Below are 20,299 nucleotides of genomic sequence, written 5' to 3'. Positions count from 1 at the left end.
GCCAGCAGAATTACCTGTAAGCAGAGGGACCACATATCCTCGTTTGTCTAGAACAACCCTGGTTTACAGCGATCATCCTGGCAGCCCCATTCACTTTCAAAATTGTCCTGGCGTGAACACTCGGAAGGCCACTATCTCTACAGGTCAACAGCATTAAGCACAGGGCAGGGTGACTGGTAAGAATGTAGAAATTGACCACCAGCTGGCCAGCCCTGGAAGTGATGGTTTCTGTAACCCTGGTTCTGTTACCATAAGACTTTGAGCAAATCACTTAGCGTCTGAGTCTTAACTTTCCCTGACAACTACTTTATGGAACCTAGCAGTGAGGACTTGCAGGCAGAAGCAATGCCAATACAAGCTTGAATGCTCAGTGGCAGAAAGGGTGGGGAAAAGCGGGGACCCCTTGAAAATATCAGACCAAAGTAGACTTCAAACTCCCAGAGGGCAGCAACTGGGTCTGTCTGGCTTATTAATCACTGTGTCCCCAGTCAGCATAGCAGGACCTGCATAAACATTTGTGCCAGCAAGTTATTAAAGGGAGGAGGGAAGGGGTCCTGAGAAGGTCACTGAGCTAGACCTTGGGAATCTGAGATTAGTCCTGGTTCTTCTTCTGTGTGACCCTGAGCAAGCATCTCATACCTCTAGGCTGCAAAATAACAGGGTTGGTTTGGACCCCTTCCAGCCCTCTATTTTATAGGAAAGACTTCATCAGCTGGATTATCCACTTCTAAAGCCTCAAGACTTAATTGGCATCGGACCCGTTCTATAGGAAACTGGAGAATGAAAGGGACAAAGGAGTTGATCAGCATCATTCCTCTATTGTCTGAACCTGCCACTTATCTGGCTGGGGGCCATTATCCAGCCAGAGTTTAGTCCGGATGGCTTAGATCCACAGGATTCGCTTACAGGTGATGCTGTCGGAGAGCTTGCTGGTGCAACGCATTCTTTCCTTTATGCGGACATTCACTTCCTACTTGCTGTTTTAGGTGAAAACAAACAAACAACAAAACTGAGTTGTTCGGTGCCAGAGACAGAAAGGGAGAGTTTTTCTACCAAATAGTGACTACGACCTTGAACTCTGTCACTTCACCTCGTTTTGTCCCATTTTGTTCACAAGGTCTCTGTGAATTGGCAGGGGCTGGTCTCTCGCTCCCTTTGCTTTAATTTCTATCCAGTTCAGTGATGAAGTCATACACTGGGGCTTGTGATCAGTAGCCATGGTCTCTGCAGGGATCAGATCGTTCAGGACTGAAATTTTGCTTCAAGGAGAAGCAGAAAGATAACTGGGAAGGAAACGAGGCACTCCCAAAGCAGAATTGGAAAACATCCCTCTAATGAAACCAGCCTGCCTTTCATTTCATTGGCCTAACTGATGGGGAGCTTATTGTCTCTCGCTGAGGCTCCTCCCTGAAGGTAAAGCTGAAGGATGCCATTAAGATTCGTGGAGAAAGAGGGAGCTCCCTATAGGTTCAGGAATCTTAACCCACATTGGCTCTGGACCAGAGAAAGTGGTAGAAAAGATGATTCTATTCCTCACCTAGAAATTGGAAGTGGAAAAACAATTTGAGATCAGGATTGAGAGACTTGAAGTTATATGTTCTTTGTGAGAAGTAAGATGTTGCCTTTGAGAGAAATGAGATTGAGAGCCAGGAGCAGTGCTGTGCTGTTAAATCCATTCTATGAGGAAAAAATAAGCCCTGATTTATAGTACTGGCCAGTTTCCATGGTGTCCATATTCTTGCCAGGGACTGAGTTCAAGCTACTGATGTGATTTCACTGAATGGAGCTGGGAAGTTGTTGTTGCTCAGTTGCTAAGTCATGTCTGACTGCAGCACACCAGGCTACCCTGTCCTTCACCATCTCCCAGGGCTTGCTCAAACCCATGTCCATTGAGTGAGTGATACCATCCAGTCATCTCACCCTGTTACCTCCTTCTCCTCCTGCTCTCAATCTTTCCCAGCATCAGGGTCTTTTCCAATAAGTCAGCCCTCTGAATCAGGTGGCCAAAGTAATGGGGCTTCAGCTTCAGCATCAGTCCTTCCAATGAATATTCAGGATTGATTTCCTTTAGGATTGACTGGTTTGATCTCCATGCTGTCCAAGAGACTCTGAAGAGTCTTCTCCAGTACCACAGTTCGAGAGCATCAATTCTTTGATGCTCAACCTTCTTTATGGTCCAACTCTCACACTGGTACATGACTACTGGAAAACCAAAGCTTTGACTACACAGACCTTTGTCAGCAAAGTGATGTCTTTGCTTTTTAATATGTTGTCTAGGAAATGGGAAGAGCTACAGTCTATTCTTGAGAGCCTGGGAGAGGCAGCCCCAGTCACTGGTGGAAGGAGTTACAAAAAGAGAGGAGGTTCTCGAACAAAAGTGCTTGACAGAAAAGCAGCAAGGTTGACTTTTTCTATTCTAGCTAAAAGGTTTTAATTTTAAGTTCACCTGATTAAGTTTCTGAGAACTCTTTTATTCTTATTAAAAAGTATCTGTATCAAAGAAAAACCATATAATCTCAGAATTTTAATAGATTCCCCAAATATGAGTATGAGTTCTAAAGAGAAGAATAAGTTTTCCTATAATAGCTAGGTTTCAGGAAACCTGAGTGTGAATCATATTTTTAAAATAGCATCCTATTTTAAAGGCACTGGGAAATATGACTTTTTCAATGAAAACCTGTAACAGGTCTCTAAATATGTTTAACATCTGCTTGTAATGTAAGAGATTACCTTCTGACTTATTTCCTTGATACCTAATTTTTTTTTTAATGCAAAGTATTCTGGATGCAGGGCTTCTCAGGTGGTGCTAGTGGTCGAGAACCCACCTGCCAACGCAGGAGGCAGAGACATGGGTTCTATCCCTGGGTTGGAAAGATCCCTGGAGGAAGAAATGGCAACCCACTCCAGTATTCTTGCCTGGAGAATCCAAAGGACAGAGGGGTCTGGGAGACTACAGTCCATAGGGTTGCAAAGAGTCAGATATGACTGAAGAGACTAAGCATGCATGCATTCTGGATGTGGGATATCCTTGTAGATACCTGAAAGTATTCCAGAAAGGGATGTATCCATGTGACCCTCTGAGTCATTCAGGCAAAAAGTTTCAAGTGCCCAAAACAGTGTGACTTGGTATCTGAGTTAGAAAGCTGGTGCTTACCAAAATGTCTATTTCCAATGACATGAAATCAGAATTCTTGGGGTGAGCTTATGTAATCTGCCTATTTAACAAGTTCCCTGGGTAATTCTCTTCCTTATTTCTGTCTGTGCTGGATCTTTGCCGCTGCACAGGCATTTCTTGGGGCAAATGGGGGCTACTCTCCAGTCGCAGTGTGCAGGCTTCTCGCTGCAGTGGTCTCTCTTGCTGCGGCTCCCTGGCTCTAGAGCACAGGCTGAGCAGTTGCGACACAGGGGCTTAGTTGCTCTGTGGCACGTGGGATCTTCCTGGGTCAGGGTTGAACTTGCGTCTCCCTCACCGGCAGGATTATTTACCACTGAGCCACCAGAGAAGCCCTCCCTGGGTAACTCTTAAGCACGCCAAAGTTTGAGGATCACTACTCTAAGAGACTCAGACCCCCGGTGTAATCAACACTGATCTACGCAAGGTCACAAGTAGTTTTGCCCCATTTCCAAGATGGTGGCAGGACCTCAGGGCACTGGGAAAAAGTTTGTGGCCTTTCATATAATTTCACTATTTGGCATTCTAATGAAAAATTCCATAATTAGCTAACCTTCTTTTCAGTTGGGCTTCCCTGATAGCTCATTTGGTAAAGAATCCACTTGCAATGCAGCAGATCCCGGTTCGACTTCTGGGTCAGGAAGATCCACTGGAGAAGGGATAGGCTACCCACTCCAGGATTCTCGGGCTTCCCTTGTGGCTCAGCTGGTAAAGAATCTGCCTGCAGTGTGGGACACCTGGATTTGATTCCTGGGTTGGGAAGATCCTCTTGAGAAGGCTACCCAGTCGAGTATTCTGGCCTGGAGAATTCCATGGACTGTACAGTCCATGGGGTTGCAAAGAGTCGGACACAACTGAGCAACTTTCACTTTTCTTTTCCGTTTAAGGCTGTTATTCCTGAAAGAGGAAACACTTTAAATGGTGTCCATTATTTTTACCCTAGACTGAAAGAGTAAAACAAATCTCCTTTCTTGAGGAGGATGTGCGAGAGGTGAAGGTTTGTGGAGAGAACTGAAAGCCATAGAAAGCAGAGTTGGGAGCCCCTAAACATAACATTCTTTTTACATTTAACCTAGACTTGACCCAGAATGCCCTGCCAGGCTTCATTTTTTAGATGGTTTTAGAGTTGTAGGGAACTTAAAATTTACGGTTTTGCCATTGAGAGATCTTAGAAGAGAAAGGACATAGACTGGTCTTATAGTGACACGCAACTCTACTGGGGAGATTGTAGCCACATCTAGGCTTAGTTCCAGAGCACTAGTTCCAAGCACTTGCGATTGATTAATGATGTCTGCCTTGGTTGCAGAAATGTAAGTGGTGCACGTGCTACTTATTTGTCGTCCTTAATTTAGGAAAAGCCTGTGCATGTACAGACGGAAGCAGTGGTGCTGTCATGACGCTGTTAGAGTGCTCAGGATACAGTACCTCTGAAGAAAGGAGATAATCGAGAGTGCCATCCTTCATGCTGTTCAATGCTTCATTACTTGGAACAAAAACAGTGTATGGTCCACCAACCCCATCTTCATTTAAGGCATGTCCCACCTTGGTTTTCTGTGTTTAAGAAATGAAAATTTGTATCTGTAACCTATCTCAGATAGATATATGAATTCCCCAGAAAGTATTTATAATCGATACCCCCTGTTAATTTTATTGTACCAAGGACTAGACATAAAAAACTTTTTAGGAGTTCATGAAAAGTACGTACCTCTAACAAAGATCTGAACTTGCTGTATCTTGGTTGTAGCATGGTCATTATGGTTTGCTAAAAAGAGACATTTTGCTTAAAGTTCAGTACAAAAAAATGGAAGTGGTTTAGGAAACAGCTGCTCTAACATGAAAAGACTGATGACAGGATTTCGTGGAAGTGTGGACATCTACAGGCTTCCCTGGTGGCTCAGATGGTAAAGAATCTGCCTGCAATGCAGGAGACCTGGGTTTAATCCCCAGGTCAGGAAGATCCCCTGGAGAAGGGAATGGCAACCCACTCCAGTATTCTTGCCTGGAGAATTCCATGGACAGAGGAGCCTGGTGGACCACAGTCCATGAAGTAAAAGAGTCAGACACGACTGAGTGACTAACACTTTCACTTTTCTGATGGAAAGCAACAGGGAAATAAAGAGGAGAGTAGACATCTATAAAAGGATCTGGCTAACCACGATACATTATACATGTGTCCCCAGTGCTTATTTAAACAGTAGTTCAGATCTGCATGTTCTGAAAGTCTTTGCATGCTGAGTCACTTCAGTCATGTCTGACTCTTTGCAGCCCTGTGGACTGTAGCCTGCCAGTCCTGTCCATGGCAAGAATACTGGAGAGGGTTGCCATGCCTTCCTCCAGGGGACCTGCCCAACTCAGGGATCAAGCCTGCATCTCTGATGTCTCCTGCCCTGGCAGGCGGGTTCTTTGCCATCTGAGCCACCTGGGAAGCCCCAAAACAGTCTTTGGCCATCATCTAATAGATCAGAGGGAATGAATGTTATCAGAGGGAGGATATGCCTTCCTCCACAATGCACAAGGGATAGATTTATGTGACAATTGATCTGAGTTATCAGGTGTGTCTATGAAAAAGATCACACAATCAACCTCTTTCCTACACCTGCTGCTGCTGCTCCTACTAAGTCACTTCAGTTGATGCCTTTCTCTTTCTCAGTGTCAGAATTCTACTAAAAACAGAAATACAAGCACATAGTGCTGGCTTGCATTTTCTTCATGAATATGAGTCTCTAAGGAACAAGGGACAGTGGATTTGACTTGACATCACTTTTACCTGAAGTTCTCACCTCAGTATTGCTCTCAAATGTGGGCACCACCTTGTCCATGGCTCTGTCGAGGATGTGCAAGAGCCCGTTGGAAGCAAGTATGTTTCCTTGTATAATTTTTACCTTCTTTTTGCCTTCATAGAGTTTAAGCTTTAGCTGATTGTCCTAAAACACCAAGGAAAAATAAAACAAAATTAATGTGTGTCCTTGAAAATCGAGCACTGGATTAGAAGAAGTCTTAAATCCTTGGGTTCTGTCATTTATTGGCTGTATGATCTTGGATAAGTTCCCTAACCTAAAAACGTGGATGATGGTTTCTGCCACACTGAATTCACAGGTCTTTCCTTGAGCTCAAATAAGATAACACACGAAATCACTTCTGACTATCAATGATTGCTAAATGGGGAATAAGGAATTACTGTATAGTCTCCCCCCAAAAGATGGCAAGCTACAAAGGGACCCCAAACTCCTCAATTTATTGTAAACTCATTCCTTACCTACTTTGGTGTTTTGGACAGAAGAGGCACACCATAAAAAATATGTGCTGGATGAATAGGTAAATGAATGAGTACATGTCCCTGTGAGAAAGGAAACCACATCTTCATCCATACATCCACTCATCTATCCATCCATCCATCCACCCTTATACACACAATACAACATACTGGTTAAGGGTTCAGGCTTTGGGGGACTTCCCTGGGGATCCAGCGGTCAAGAATCAGCCGTCTAATGCAAAGGGTGCAAGTTTGATCTCTGGTTGGGGAACTAAGACCCCATATGTTTCAGGGCAACTAAATCTGCACATCGCAATGACGGAAACTCTGTGTGTCATGACAAAGATCCCACACACTGCAACAAAAACCCAGGGCAGCCAAAAAAAAAAAAAAAGTTACAATGATTCACGTTTGGGGATCAGGCAGACCTGAGTTTGAATCCTGCCTTTGGCTCTTACTGTGTGACCTTTTAGTTTTCCCACTGGAAAAATGTTCATGGGATTGTTGTGAGCCTTAAATATCACAAACAGAGATTTACCCCAGTATCTTGCATGTACTAAGTGCTCACTGATCTATCAACTATTGATATTTGGTGAAATGCAACCAGATAGGTCATAACCACCCCCCAACCCCATCCCCTGCCATGACTCTCTGTTGATTGACCATGTGGCCTTCAGCTCAGTAAAGTCACAAAAAATTATTTTAAAAACAAACAAAACAGAATTAATGGCATTAGGAGAGATGGAATGTTGAACTGGAGAGGGTGGATATTTGGCCACCTAAAACAAACAATCCATTTCCTTTTCTAAAATGAGTGCTGATCTGGCTTTGGGCTGATGCTTCTAGGAAATGGGTTTACTGTCAGTTTTCTCCTTCCTGCTGCAGTCGAATGATGGTTGCCTTGAAAACTAACTCAGACCAGGGCAAAATCACTTTACAGTCCCATTTCTGTTAACAGTCCATCCCCCGCACCTGACGCTTTCCAGTGTTGGCTCTTCGTTTTTGCCTTATGTAGGAAAGTACTGTGACAAATGAGGAACAAGGAAAGAAGTTCTTCATAACCTTTCATGACCCCTGGACACCAAGAGAGAGCCCGCTGTGGCGATCGACTCAGTGGACACTTTGGTTCGGGGAGTGACGATCAGAGAGACCCGTACCTTATCTTCACTGAAGATCTCTCCCGACTTTCCCGTCAAAGTATAGAATGTGTCTGTGTTGTTCATTTGCTCAGTGCTCATCTGCCCAGCAATTATATGGAGCTTCACAAAGTACTGAGCAGCGTTGTTATCCAGCAAAAACTCTTTTACCTGAGAAAAGAAAGCCGATTCCTTCCATCTCTATGGTGGTTTGGAGGAGAAAAATGAGGTTTGGGACTTGGGCTATGACTTCTTCATCATCAAGAACATCAAAGTGATTGTGCAACTTGAGTCTGGGCTCTTTCAAATACAGATGACTTTCCCAGAGTTAAACTCCCCTGGGCCAGGTGGTAAAGGGGGCAGAAATTTGGAGAGGTGATACATGGTACGCTGACACACTCTGGGGCACCCTCTAGCAGGGAACCAGTGGGGAGCACTGGGGCCAGAAGGACCAAGGTGAGTGGCAAGAGTCAAGGAATCAGTCACCTTGAGCCCAGGAATCAGTTGGGAGTGAAATATGAAGTTGTTTAAAGACATGGGTAGAGTGGACAAATAGAGATTTTGAATAAAAAAATTAAGAATTTTTAAATCCACTGGACCAAATGGACATTTTGTCAATATTATATAATCAACAATCAGTCAACAGAGACCTTTCTTAATCCTATGTAAATTCAACCTCTATATTAAACAGGCAATCGCATGCAGAGTGTCTAGCCCAGGCACCTTCCACATCCACTAGCTCACTTACCCCACAGGGGAGCTGTGAGTGCATCTCCAAAGATTAATGACATATTCATTTTGCGCAGATGAATGGCAGTGGCATATTAGGAGGAGAGAGTCTGAAAGTCTCTGGGTGTTGATTTAATTCAGCACACATTACAATCACAAAATATCTTGGATTAAGATAAACCAATTCCATATAAATCAATATGTTCACTATCTACATTAAACCATATCTAACTATGGCACTGATACTATCACAATGGGACACCTCCACCAGGTACTATGGGTTTCATTCCCACTGGTGGACATTATCTGAGATAGCGGCTGCTCACATTGAAGACTCCACTTCTCTTCTAGTTTCCTCTATCCTTGTTGCCATTTATGGTGATTTTAAAGAAACAAATACCTAGCTGGTACATAAGTTTAATTCTTCTTGTGGTGAGTGAGCAGTTTTGCATAATGCAAATCTTATTTAGCATGTGACCGCAGTTGAGAACCCTTAGGGATTACCCTTGAGGGGTAATGTTTGGAAGAGGGCACTGGGGGGTCTTGTAGGGAGCTACAAATGGTCTTGCTAGATACATGGACATACACATTGTGACGGTTCATTGAGTTGTACACTCCTAATCTGTATACAGTCCCTAATGGTGTCATATTTTACAGAAAGTTTACAAAAGAAATTGCCATCCTTGTCATCAGTAGATTGAATTTTAATGGAGGTTTCCCACTTTAGATAAAGAGGATACTGTCTACTAAGGTTTTTTTTTTTTTATTGCCTTAGCTCCTATTTATAAAATAAAGTTATTTTAAATACTTACATTGAATCCTTTTAATCCCTTGTCTGTTGGCAACAGCACAGTAAATGGTCCCAGGTTACTCAGTGGCCAGGCATAGGCTTTGTCTTAGGAGTCGAAATACACAAAGAAAGAAAACAGCAAATGGGTCAGTGGCACATGAGGAGTAAAATCAGGCAATGGCCCTTGTGGTCCACTTAGACCTTCTGACTCCTGAGTTTCTCTGTTCTAACTGGTATTATGCAGGCCCTCAAGGAAGGGAGATGCTAACAATGTGAAATGTTCCTGACAACTGTGTGATTTTCCCTGCAACCACAGTCTTGGCTCAAAGACACCCTGGGAGGAGAAGCTCTGTGAGGGTCATGTGACAAAATCATTGGCCACCTCTTGTCCCTGTGCCTGACTTTTCGAGCTGTCACCATCTTAGTGAGTAAAGATGTAGCTCTTGTTTCATCCAGGAGATGGAAGAGCTCAGAAGAGCCTCATGCTTGGTTTAACGCTTTGCGGCTGCCACTGTGACATGCTCAATACTTTCTGAACAAAGAGCCCCTGTCTTTTCATTTGCACTGGGCCCTACCAATTTCATAGCTGGTCCTGTTTCCATGCTCCTGGGAAGCTGGGACAGCAGGCTGGGCTCTGTGCTCTCACACAGGAGGCCATGTGTCCTAGTACCTTGTAGACCAGGCAGGTGAAGGGTGACTGGGCTTTGGCTGAGGGTCTGTACACTGCCCCCTTTGTCTGCTCTCGCTGATATTCTACAAGCACAGAGAGGAAGGAGGGAGATCCCAGAGGCCCACCAGTGATGCCAGACTGCCCATGGGGTGTCTTGCAAAGAGCAAGCTGTTTGTGTAGGATGCACATGATTTGCCTTGAGAACACAGCCCCGATCCATGCAGAACACTTTCTTCTCTGTCTGTGCTCTTTCTGGGAAATTGTGCTTGCTGACTGGTCAGTTCTAGAGACTGATATTTTAAGGATTTGGTTGACTGCTCAAGCCCATTTTCTGTTGGTCAGCAAAATTTGTGTCTTGTTGAAAATCTTTTCTAATGCTGTAATCGGCTCTATTTCATTCTTATGGGAGGGAGGGGTAATGACCTCTTGGGGACCTTTGGACATGCAGAAGGGTGTTTTTGGCTGTCACCTTGTCCAGGGGCTGGTGGAAAATGCGTCACTCTAGATTGTTAGTGGTTGGGGGTGGGAAAGGATGCTAAACACCCAGTGATGAGTGAGACGGTCGGTCACATGCCATCAAGACTATGCCCCACATTCAAACAGCACCTCCACTGAAGAGCGTGAATACCGCCTGCCAGTATCGCCTGTCAACATTGTTTCCCATGTGGAGGACCCATAAGGTCAAGGGAAAGAGGATGGCATCCATCCTGACGTCTGTAGCTGCCTATCTCACTGTTGTTGCAGACCTACTACTCAGTGGTGACCCCAGGACCTTTGCCTGAGCTGCTGCACTACTGGATCTCTTGGCACTAACTCCTGTCTCCTTGGGACATCTGTCTGTCCATTTCCTTCCATTTGCCCTTCCTAGAAAGGGCTGATCCTGCTAGATAAGAGGCTTGCCTATCCTGCACACCCCTTTCTGAGTAATTGTGTGTCTCAGATGTCCTTGCCCACCAGAAGGCTGCCTTTTCTGTGGAAATGTGCACCCATGCCTGCATACCCAGGAGAGAGATGAAAGAGGTCAGCCTTCCTTGCCATTTTCCTCTGGGTTCGGTGTTTAATTCTCTGAGTCGCTCCATGATGTTTCCATAACAGGTTGAGCCATCGCCTATGTAACCTTTACGACAAGTGCATCTACAGAGAGGGTGAAAACATATTTTCAGAGTCCCAAAGTCATTGGATGTTGAGATCATACAGTTCAAACCTCTCACTGTGCAGAAGGGGAAGATGATGCTCAGAGTGGGATAGAGACAAGGCTGGAAGAGTGGGATGAACACAGGTGAGCCTTCCTAATGTTTTGGTTAACATAGAGCAGCCCACGAGAAATGGATATTTAATAAATTATGTGTGTATATGTAAACATTGCTTCCCTGGTGGCTCAGATGGTAAAGAATCTGCCTGCAATGCAGGAGACTTGGGTTTGATCTCTGGGTTGGGGAGATCCCCTGGAGAAGGGAATGGCAACCCCCTCTAATATTCTTGCCTGGAGAATTCCATAGACAGAGGAGCCTGGCTGGCTACACTAGATTTCTTTGTATATTCTTTGTTTTCAATATTTTTTCCAAGCATGAGCAAGAGCAAACTCAGGGAGATAGTGAGGGCCAGAGAGGCCTGGCATGCTGCAGTCCCATGGGGTTGCAAAGAGTCGGACGTGACTTAGCAACTGAATAACAGCATGACCGAAAGCCCATGTACATCAGAACGATTAGGACTTGCTATAAATGTAGGGTCTCGGTCCCTACTGCAGAAGCACAGAATCAGAATAAGCTGCTGAAGCTGGCCTCAAGTAAAGAGTCAGAGCTGTGGACCTGCTCGAAAGATTCTCCCCCTCCTCTTCCTTTCTGAGATCTCTGCTCAACCATCCCTTCCTAGGGGAACCGTCCTTGATTTTCTATCCCCTCCCCCCTTGGTACATCATTTCCCCCTTAGTGTGCCATGAAGCCCATGGCACCAGGTGGCTCTTTTCTGCAGCACCAGTTCCAGTTACAATTTTACCCTCATCTGAGGGGTTATTTGATTAAGATCTACTTCCCCTTCTGATTTGAGAAAAAAGTGAGGACACGGGCAATGTGTGTATTTATTCATTCTCATAAACCCAAGATCCAGTGCAAGCCTAGGCCCATAGTACGTACTTAATGAATAGCTGTAAAATAAACAGAAATACCTAAACAAGGAAAGTCACAGAATTTTATATGATAGTTTTATAAGTTTCTCGCAAAAGAGAAATGGAATTAGAGATGTACTAGCAGTGGTGTCCTGGTAGATGTTAAACACCCAAATCTCCAGGGGAAAAAATAGCTCTGATTTGCAGCCTTTGACAGTTTCCATGGTTCACACTCCCACCTTGGCCAATCTCAAACTAGCGTGACACTAACCAGCCAGCAAGTTCCCGAGAATTTAATCATCGGCTCTCAGGACTCAATAAGCCCTGGCTTTAGCAAACCACTGCTCCCTAGCAAAGACTGGTTGGCGGCTGGCTGAAATTGGCAAGGTGCTTAGGAAGGTGACATTCACCAGGATCTTAGCGATAAGTGAGAAACAGGAGATGGGGAAGAACAGTTCAGACAGGAGCGATGCAAGGGTGCTGTGAGCAAGCATACCACAGGTATGACTCATGTGTAGAACAATTCCAAAGAACAATTAGACCCTTGCTAATCCAGTTATGTTTCTAAATCAGTCCCATGGCACAAAGATATATATCTTCAATGTTTGCTGAAACATGTTTCTGAACAAATCCCTTGCTTGGATTGCTGCAGTGACTCCCTAATTGGTCTTTCTGACCTGAGTTTTCCTCCCATTAAGTCAGTCTTCCACACAAGCCCTGGGTGGTCTGTCCTAAAGGGTAATCTGGCATCTCTGTGCTTAATTCTCTCAGGGGCTCCTTTTGTCTACAGCAGGGGTCCCCAACTTCCAGAATCTAAATGCCTGATGATCTGAGGTGGAGTTGATGTCATAATAATAGAAATAAAGTGCACAATAAATGTAGTGTGCTTGAATCATCCTGAAACCACCCCAGTGCATGGAAAAGTTGTCTTCCATGAAACTGGTCCCTGGTGCCAGACAGGGTGGAGACTTCTGATCTATGGGATATAGTTTAAGTGCTTAGCAGGCATTCAAGACTTCAAAGAGGGGAATATTGCTTATGTCTCCTTTTTGCTGTTCATGCAAAATCCTAGCAACAATTTGCTTTTTTTCTAGACTGTTCTGTTCTTCTTAAGTGGGTATCCTGCCAGGACCATTCTCATAGCTCAGGTGTGACCTGCTCTGGGCAGCCTTACCTGACCTCCCAACACTTTCCCCACAGAAGCATCCCGTCGGACCTCTACCACGACTGTTCCTACCAGAATGGCCTCATCAGGTGTTTCCCCCTCTGCTAGCTGGAAGTTCTCCTAGAATCTGGATCTCACCTTATTTCTTCTCCTTGTATTCCAGCACCTGGGACAGTGCCTCATTGTTGAACCAATTATTTTCGAAGTACCTACTGAAATCTAGAAACTGTGCTAAACGAGAGGGCTATAAAGATAATAACAACAGATATCTTGCTCTTTTAGCATCATGTTGCTGGAAATGAGCCTGAAAACAAATAATTGATGATGACATGATAAAGATTACTTAACATCTTTGGGCCCCAGTTTGCTCATCTGTGAAATGGGTTTACTAACACCATCAGGGCTATTGACAGAAGAGACAATGCATGGGTCATCTTCTATGGCCAATGCAGCATGATTGGGAATATTCTGCATAGACTGATTGCCACATCGAGAAGGCATAGACCTAACAAATCCCTCTTCTGGGTGAACTAAATTACTGATGGCCCCATATTTTATCAATGTCACTCAGCCAGCCTTTAACCTAGGCTTCGTCCCTGTTGAGGCTCCCTGGTGGCTAAAGAATCCACCTGCCATGCAGGAGATGTGGGTTCAATCCCTGGGTTGGGAAGATCCCCTGGAGAAGGAAATGGCAACCCACTCCAGTATTCTTGCCTGGAAAATCCCATAGACAGAGGAGCCTGGTAGGTACTGTCCGTGGGGTCACAAAAGGGTCAGACATGACTCAGTGACTAAACAATGACAAAAACAACTTCCCAGCTGAGGATAGTTTTCTTTTGAGGGGGGGAGTCAAGGAGATTTTTTAGTGACACACAGACCCCTAAAATTGATGATTAGTTCCACTGATATTCTAGATACAAGTTTTAATGCAACTTCTATTATTCTGATGTTCCAGTTTCATTTTTCTATTTTATCTTCTCAAATACAGAAGAAAGAAAATGTTTAAAGTGTTCTGCTCAAGTTTTCTCAGAGGACAGTACAAAATGTGTAAGCTGGCCAGTGCTGCGGTCACTGCCAGAACCTGGTTTCAGCAGAGGGTGTGCTCTGCGGATGTGTGTGTGCGCCTGTGTATACGTCTGGGAGGGGTCTGTGTGTGCATGTGTGTATTCAGCTTTCTGTGTGCCAGGTTCCTCTCAGAGATGGGTGAATGCAATCTTATTTAATCCTCATCACAGCCCTGCTTGAAGGCTAAAGTTTTCCCCTTTTGTGACAGAGGAAACAAGTTAGAAGGGTTAAGGGAAGTGGCAGAGCTGGGTTTGAACCCAGGGGTTCTGACACCCACGCTCTTTCTCTTTCACCCACAGAGTGTACAGATCCATTTACTTGCCCAGAAAGAACACAGTGACCATCAAACCTGGGAAAAATCCACCCATTCAAGACCCATCTATGAAAGTTATGCTAGAAGAAGCACAGAAACTGTTCTATGTCTACCGTGGCTCTGAGCTCTCTACAGCAGAATGGGCTCTTTGCAGATGGGGGTGACAATGAGAACCAAAAGTAGCCTCAAGATGCAAGCCTCTACCTGGGAGACAAAAGACTTGGGTTCCAGCCTTAGTTCACCCACTGATAAAACATAACACAGCTGGAGAGGAGTTTCCAGAACATTCTCTCATGAATCTTCACAACAACTGTATGAAGTAGACATCACCACTCATTTTATAGATGGAGGAACTGAAGCCAGAGAGACCACATCATGTTCCCAAGGTCATGAATCTGACAGATACCAATGCGGAGGCTTCAATCCAGGTCTTTAAACTCCAAGTATCATCTTCCCACCAGATGAACTGCCCCTGTCTCAAGAATTTTCATGCAAATATTTTTTACTCACGGTAAACCCCTTCTTTCGAAACCTGGAGTCCAGAAAACACCACTTGCGTATGTTCACATTCCCCAGTTTTCACTTTCCCCTTGTTTTGCACCACTGACAAGCACTGTTTCATAGAGGACATGTGCATTAGAGGTCAAACTCCTGTCACTGCAATGGACATTCATTTTCCTGGTGGCAATGGCTTCATTCTCCCATGCTCTGACCACTTTACACCATGTTTTCAGATCAGGTCAATATTTCAGGATGTTGTCAAGATCACTATCAAGCAAATTGATTATTGAACAATTCATTGATTATACAAAGACGTACTGAGCCTCTACTATGCTCCTTGCATTGTGGTATGTGGGGGTGGGGGTGGATGCAAGGCTGAATAAGACACACTTCCTGCCCTTCAAGGACACTTCAGCATTGACTGGCCACCACCTCCCCCTCTTGGAAAGACCGTGGTGGAATTGAAAAGACTTACTTGGTTTGGCCTGGTGCGATGGTGATGCAATCTGCATGCGTGTGGCAGGGGTTGTTAGATTCACACAGATCGATCATACTGCATCCCACTCCAGGGACAAAGTTGCGGTAATGTTGCTTACACTCGCAGTAAGCCTTCAGCAGATGGGAAGAGAAGAACAAAATGGTTTTCATTATTCACTTAGGCTGACATTCTTAAGTTCCTGTCTTTACCCTGGCAGGCAAGCTGACTTGGGGTAGGTCTAAAGTATGGGCTGAAATAGAAATTCATCGGTGTATCTAAAATTGGCAATCATGTTTTCTCATCTGTTTAGAAATTCATATACTTTGTAATCCACCTTTTAGTTTCCTGGTTTGCTAACCCTGGGCCTCCCTGGTGCCATATTTCCTGCTTTTAGATTTAGATAGTGGAGATCAACATTCAGACGTATTATTTCTCTGGAATAGTGGTGTTCAACTGGGAGTCTCAACCCAAGGGACCTTGGTAATGCTTGGAGACATTTTCGATTGTAACAACAGGAGAAGGGGCCAGTGTCATGAGAGGCCAGGGATGCTGCTAACCATCCTGCAATGCACAGGACACTCCTTACAACAAAGAGGCCTCAGGTTCAAAGCATTAATTATGCCCAGGTTGAGGAATGACTTGTTCTGGAAAAATGAATGTGAACAATGTTTCTGTGGGAACGATGCTTCTAAGACTTGAAAATATGCCTGGGGACTTCTTCTTCTTTTTTTAAGGGACAAAGTATATTTTTAATCTCACTCCCAAGGTATGGGGCCTTGATTCACAATGTAACATAACTTTTCCCACAAGGGATCTCATGTAGAAGATGGGAATTCACCCCTTTGAATTTCTTGCCAACCCGCCTCAGAAATCAATAGCAGAAATGTTGCGAGACGTATTCTTTTTCTTAGAGATGGGATGCGGTGGATTCTTTGCAGGGCACTCTAGGAGCATCCCCAGGGCATGCAATGAGACTGCTGGGAACCTGTGGCTCGTTTTGGTTGGGCACTGAGGCCTTTCCTTTCCTCAGGCAGCTGTAGTCTCCTGCATGGATGGATTTCCCCCACTGGACACTTCACATGCAATTATGGCTGCAGTAAGTGAAGTGAAGTCGCTCAGTCGTGTCCGACTCTTTGCGACCCCAGGGACTGTAGCCTGCCAGGCTCCTCTGCCCATGGGATTTTCCAGGCAAGAGTACTGGAGTGGATTGCCATTTCCTTCTCCAGGGGATCTTCCTGAGTCAGTGATCGAACCTGGGTCTCCCGCATTGCAGGAAGACGCTTTACCCTCTGAGCCACCAGGGAAGATCACATGGCTGCAGTAGGCACCCACTATTTGGTGGGTAAATGAGATACTGGGGAAAGGTCTCTCTTATCTGGATTCTGCAACAAAGGTCTCCTGACTAGGCTGAATTTTACCTGGCAAGGTCATGATGTGATTTAGAGAAAAACATATGGCTCACTGCAGGGCATCTTCATTGCTCCCTACAAATCTGTCCATGCTGCCTAACATTTTATCAGCAGTTATCTTTTCTGGGACAGTTTTTCGGTCCTCAGAGTCCTCTGTCACTTTGAAAAGACCTTAGAGAGAATGGAGGGTTGCGGACGAAAGTCAATTACATATTCACTTAACAGTTAACGATGAATTTCTTAGTCAAATTTGAGTCATATGTATGTATTTTGTCAGTCATCAAACAGGACAGGGATAGAAGAGACAGTGAAGTTTTGACTAGAAAGCTGGGCAAGGGCAAGTTCAGAGGGTAGATTAGGGCTCACTGAGGTTGACCCCAAGCACACGGGGCTCTGGCTGGGGAGGAAGCCCAACCTGAGCAACGAAAGGGAGAAGTGGGAGGCGCGGATGACAAATTACACCCCGGCACGGTTTGACCTTCGGCTGGTGGTCCTACTCCTGTTCGCATCAGTTCCAGACACCCTTAGCTCACCTGTCCAGGCCCGTTGTATCTGCACACCGTGGACTCTGTCGGGCAGTTTCCGAAGTTAACCTGGCAGGGGTCCACCGGGAGGCACACCTGGCCGTCCCCGCGGTAGCCTTCTTGACACGTGCACCTGTGCTGATTTGGTCCCAGGTAGGTGCACCGAGCATGAGGGTGGCAGATATTTTGTGAACACGGATTGATGGCTGGAGAAGCAATGACCAAACAAGGCGGTTACCACATGCAGGGAAGGAGAGGGGAAATCAATCAAGTGAAAAGTGAAAGGCTCTCAGTTGTGTCCGACTCTTGGCGACCCCATGGACTGTGTAGCCCGCCAGGCTCCTCTGTCCATGGAATTCTCCAGACAAGAATACAGGAGTGGGTAGCCGTTCCCTTCTCCAGGGGATCTTCCCAACCCAGGGATTGAATCCAGGTCTCCCGCATTGCAGGTGGACTCTTTACCATCTGAGCCACCAGGGAAGCTGCACAGGCAACCTAACAGTTTCAAGAGAGAGTAAAAAACATTTCATTTTATCTTCTGGATCACCTCCACCTACCAGATAGATTTATATATGCCTTGCAGGAATGATAACTACAGTACTGTGACGATGTATTATTATGCCATGCTACGTGTGGATTTAAATATAAAGTGGCATGAAAGAAAGCACTAACATTTATAGAATTTATAATATGTACTGGCCCTTTTCTAAGCATTTGACATATATGAACTCAATTAAGCCTTACAATCCTCTAGGGTAGTTACCACTATTATGCCCATTTCATAGACAGGAAAATGGAGGCACAGGCAGATTCAAGAATTTGTCCAAGGTCATGTTGTCAGTTAACAAGCAGATTTGGGATTTATACACAGATGGCCTGGTTCCAATAGCATGTTCAGAACCAATTACAACCTCTCATGAAGTGAAAGAGCATGGAAAGAAGGGAGAAAGGAAGAAGCAATCAAAGTACATTATATCTTAACACTGATTCAGGTGATATAAAGCAAAAACATATATATGTTTAAGGGATCAAACCTGGGTATCCTACATTGCAGGCAGATTATTTACTGTCTGAGCCACTAGGGAAACCCTAAAAATCTATAGGTACACTTTGATAACAGTAGAAATGATCATCTATTGAAGAGCTACCACATGATGAGCATTTTGCCTAGAACTTTTAATATATACCACTCAACTGCACAGAGAGAAATAGAAGTGTTCATTGCGTTAATATTAAGAAGGCTGTGTGGCTTTTTCTGATGAAGAATCTAACCATCTTAATGAATAAAACTGCAGGATGGAGGTTCTACTCACGCTCGCAGTGTTTGCCATCGCCTTTGTAATTGGGAAGGCATTTGCATTCTAGCTTCATTTCCTCTTTGCTGGAAGGTGAACATCTGGAATTTTCTGGGCAGAGCAAGGCTGCACATTCCGGGATGGCTGGAAAGGAAGATTGTTGAGGTAATTGTATTAGTAGTACAACCAGTTCTTAAACACACACACACACACACACACACACAACTCAACAAATACACTATTTCCTATTATTACGAAAGTGACCACAGATTCCTTGTAATAATTAAAAAATACAGAATTTGTAAGGCAAAAATTAGCGGTCTTCTTAGTCTCATTATCCTACCCCACTCTCAAAATAATAAATGGCAAAACCCAATATAATACATTTACATATAAGATATTTTTTTAAACAAAATGGAATCCTGTTAAAATATTTAAGAACTTAAGTTTTAATTTAACATTATGGAGGTATTTTGGAAAAGGCAATGGCACCCCACTCCAGCACTCTTGCCTGGAAAATCCCATGGATGGAGGAGCCTGGTAGGCTGCAGTCCATGGGGTCGCTAAGAGTCAGACACAACTGAGTGACTTCACTTTCACTTTTCACTTTCACGCATTGGAGAAGGAAATGGCAACCCACTCCAGTGTTCTTGCCTGGAGAATCCCAGGGATCGGGGAGCCTGGTGGGCTGCCCTCTATGGGGTCGCAGAGAGCTGGACAAGACTGAAGCGACTTAGCAGCAGCAGCAGCAGCATGGAGGTATTTAAGGATGTACTTTGATCTCTAATGACTGCATAGTATTTTATAATATATCAATAGATGGTGCTTAGATGGCTTTTAAAAATGATAAAGAATCTGACATAAGGAGCCAGCTTGCAAAGTAAACAATTTGGACTGACACAGTAACACGGATGCTGCTAGAAGATATGACATGCCGGGGTCAGAGATAAAGGACAGTTTATCACTCATATCAGGAGCAGTAGCCAGAGGGTCGGTATTTTTGGACCAGTTCTTCCAAGCCCCAGTTCCTACCAGGCAATGGGAAGAGGGCCAGACTGAGACCTGAACAGGTGTCATTACAGAAGACGTGCCCTGACTTAGGGAAGTGAAATGCTGTTTTGTTTGTTTATCTTTAAATAATAGGGAATGTTTGAGTTAGGGCCTGGGTAAGAGAGAAATCACACAGTTATTTAAACAGGGAAAGTTTTAGTGTAAAGATTCATGAACAGATTAAAATGGCCCCTGAGAGTTAAAAAGAACTGGAAAGAATAAAGGGAGAAAAATAAACAGCCATCACTCCTCTTGGGTTAAGATCAGAGCAAGTCCTCCTCCCACCAGAGCTGAGACACTGATGTCACTGGAAAGGACAGGATCTTGGTCACTTCTAGAGTGGAGAGGTTGCTGAGGTGTCCGACGGTGAGACTTATTGGACTCCATCCCTCTGGGGCTCCAGGGAAGGTCATCCACAGGGAGGTGCTAAGCCTTAGAGCTCCCTTGGCGCCTGGGCAGGCTGCTCACCTCAGGATGTTACTGGAAGTAGGAGCTGAGAAGCCCATGCTCTCAGAGGCATGGTGCACTCCTGTGCGTGAGTGGGGCGGGGTGGCTTCAGGAGCCAGCTGTGTGGCATGAAGGTGGGTGGTCAGTTCTCCAGGTGGCCAGTCCTGTGGGGTCCCTGGTGTGGAGGGGGCTCAGGGG

At 44.8% G+C, this 20,299-nt stretch overlaps 1 protein-coding gene across 2 annotated transcripts in view; it reads right to left on the bottom strand.

Moving 5' to 3' along the window:
- The window catches only part of STAB2 (stabilin 2), a 173,283-nt gene that overhangs the window by 113,630 nt on the left and 39,354 nt on the right, over nucleotides 1-20,299 (bottom strand). The window contains exons 7-15 of one of the 2 annotated variants that reach the window (XM_068971626.1): nucleotides 18,623-18,748; nucleotides 17,319-17,515; nucleotides 15,374-15,507; nucleotides 10,751-10,884; nucleotides 9,103-9,185; nucleotides 7,583-7,732; nucleotides 5,953-6,096; nucleotides 4,878-4,934; nucleotides 4,598-4,723 (exon numbers count right to left, since the gene is read on the bottom strand). In XM_068971626.1, coding sequence (XP_068827727.1) covers nucleotides 4,598-4,723; nucleotides 4,878-4,934; nucleotides 5,953-6,096; nucleotides 7,583-7,732; nucleotides 9,103-9,185; nucleotides 10,751-10,884; nucleotides 15,374-15,507; nucleotides 17,319-17,515; nucleotides 18,623-18,748 — 1,151 coding nt within the window. The remainder of the gene's footprint in view (nucleotides 1-4,597; nucleotides 4,724-4,877; nucleotides 4,935-5,952; nucleotides 6,097-7,582; nucleotides 7,733-9,102; nucleotides 9,186-10,750; nucleotides 10,885-15,373; nucleotides 15,508-17,318; nucleotides 17,516-18,622; nucleotides 18,749-20,299) is intronic. The other variant, XM_068971627.1, reaches the window with a different exon arrangement.

The sequence above is a fragment of the Capricornis sumatraensis genome, chromosome 4 (genome assembly GCF_032405125.1).
Source record: "Capricornis sumatraensis isolate serow.1 chromosome 4, serow.2, whole genome shotgun sequence".
NCBI lineage: Eukaryota > Metazoa > Chordata > Mammalia > Artiodactyla > Bovidae > Capricornis > Capricornis sumatraensis.
Note: the sequence above shows the minus strand (reverse complement) of the source record. Positions and strands in the feature narration are given on the sequence as shown.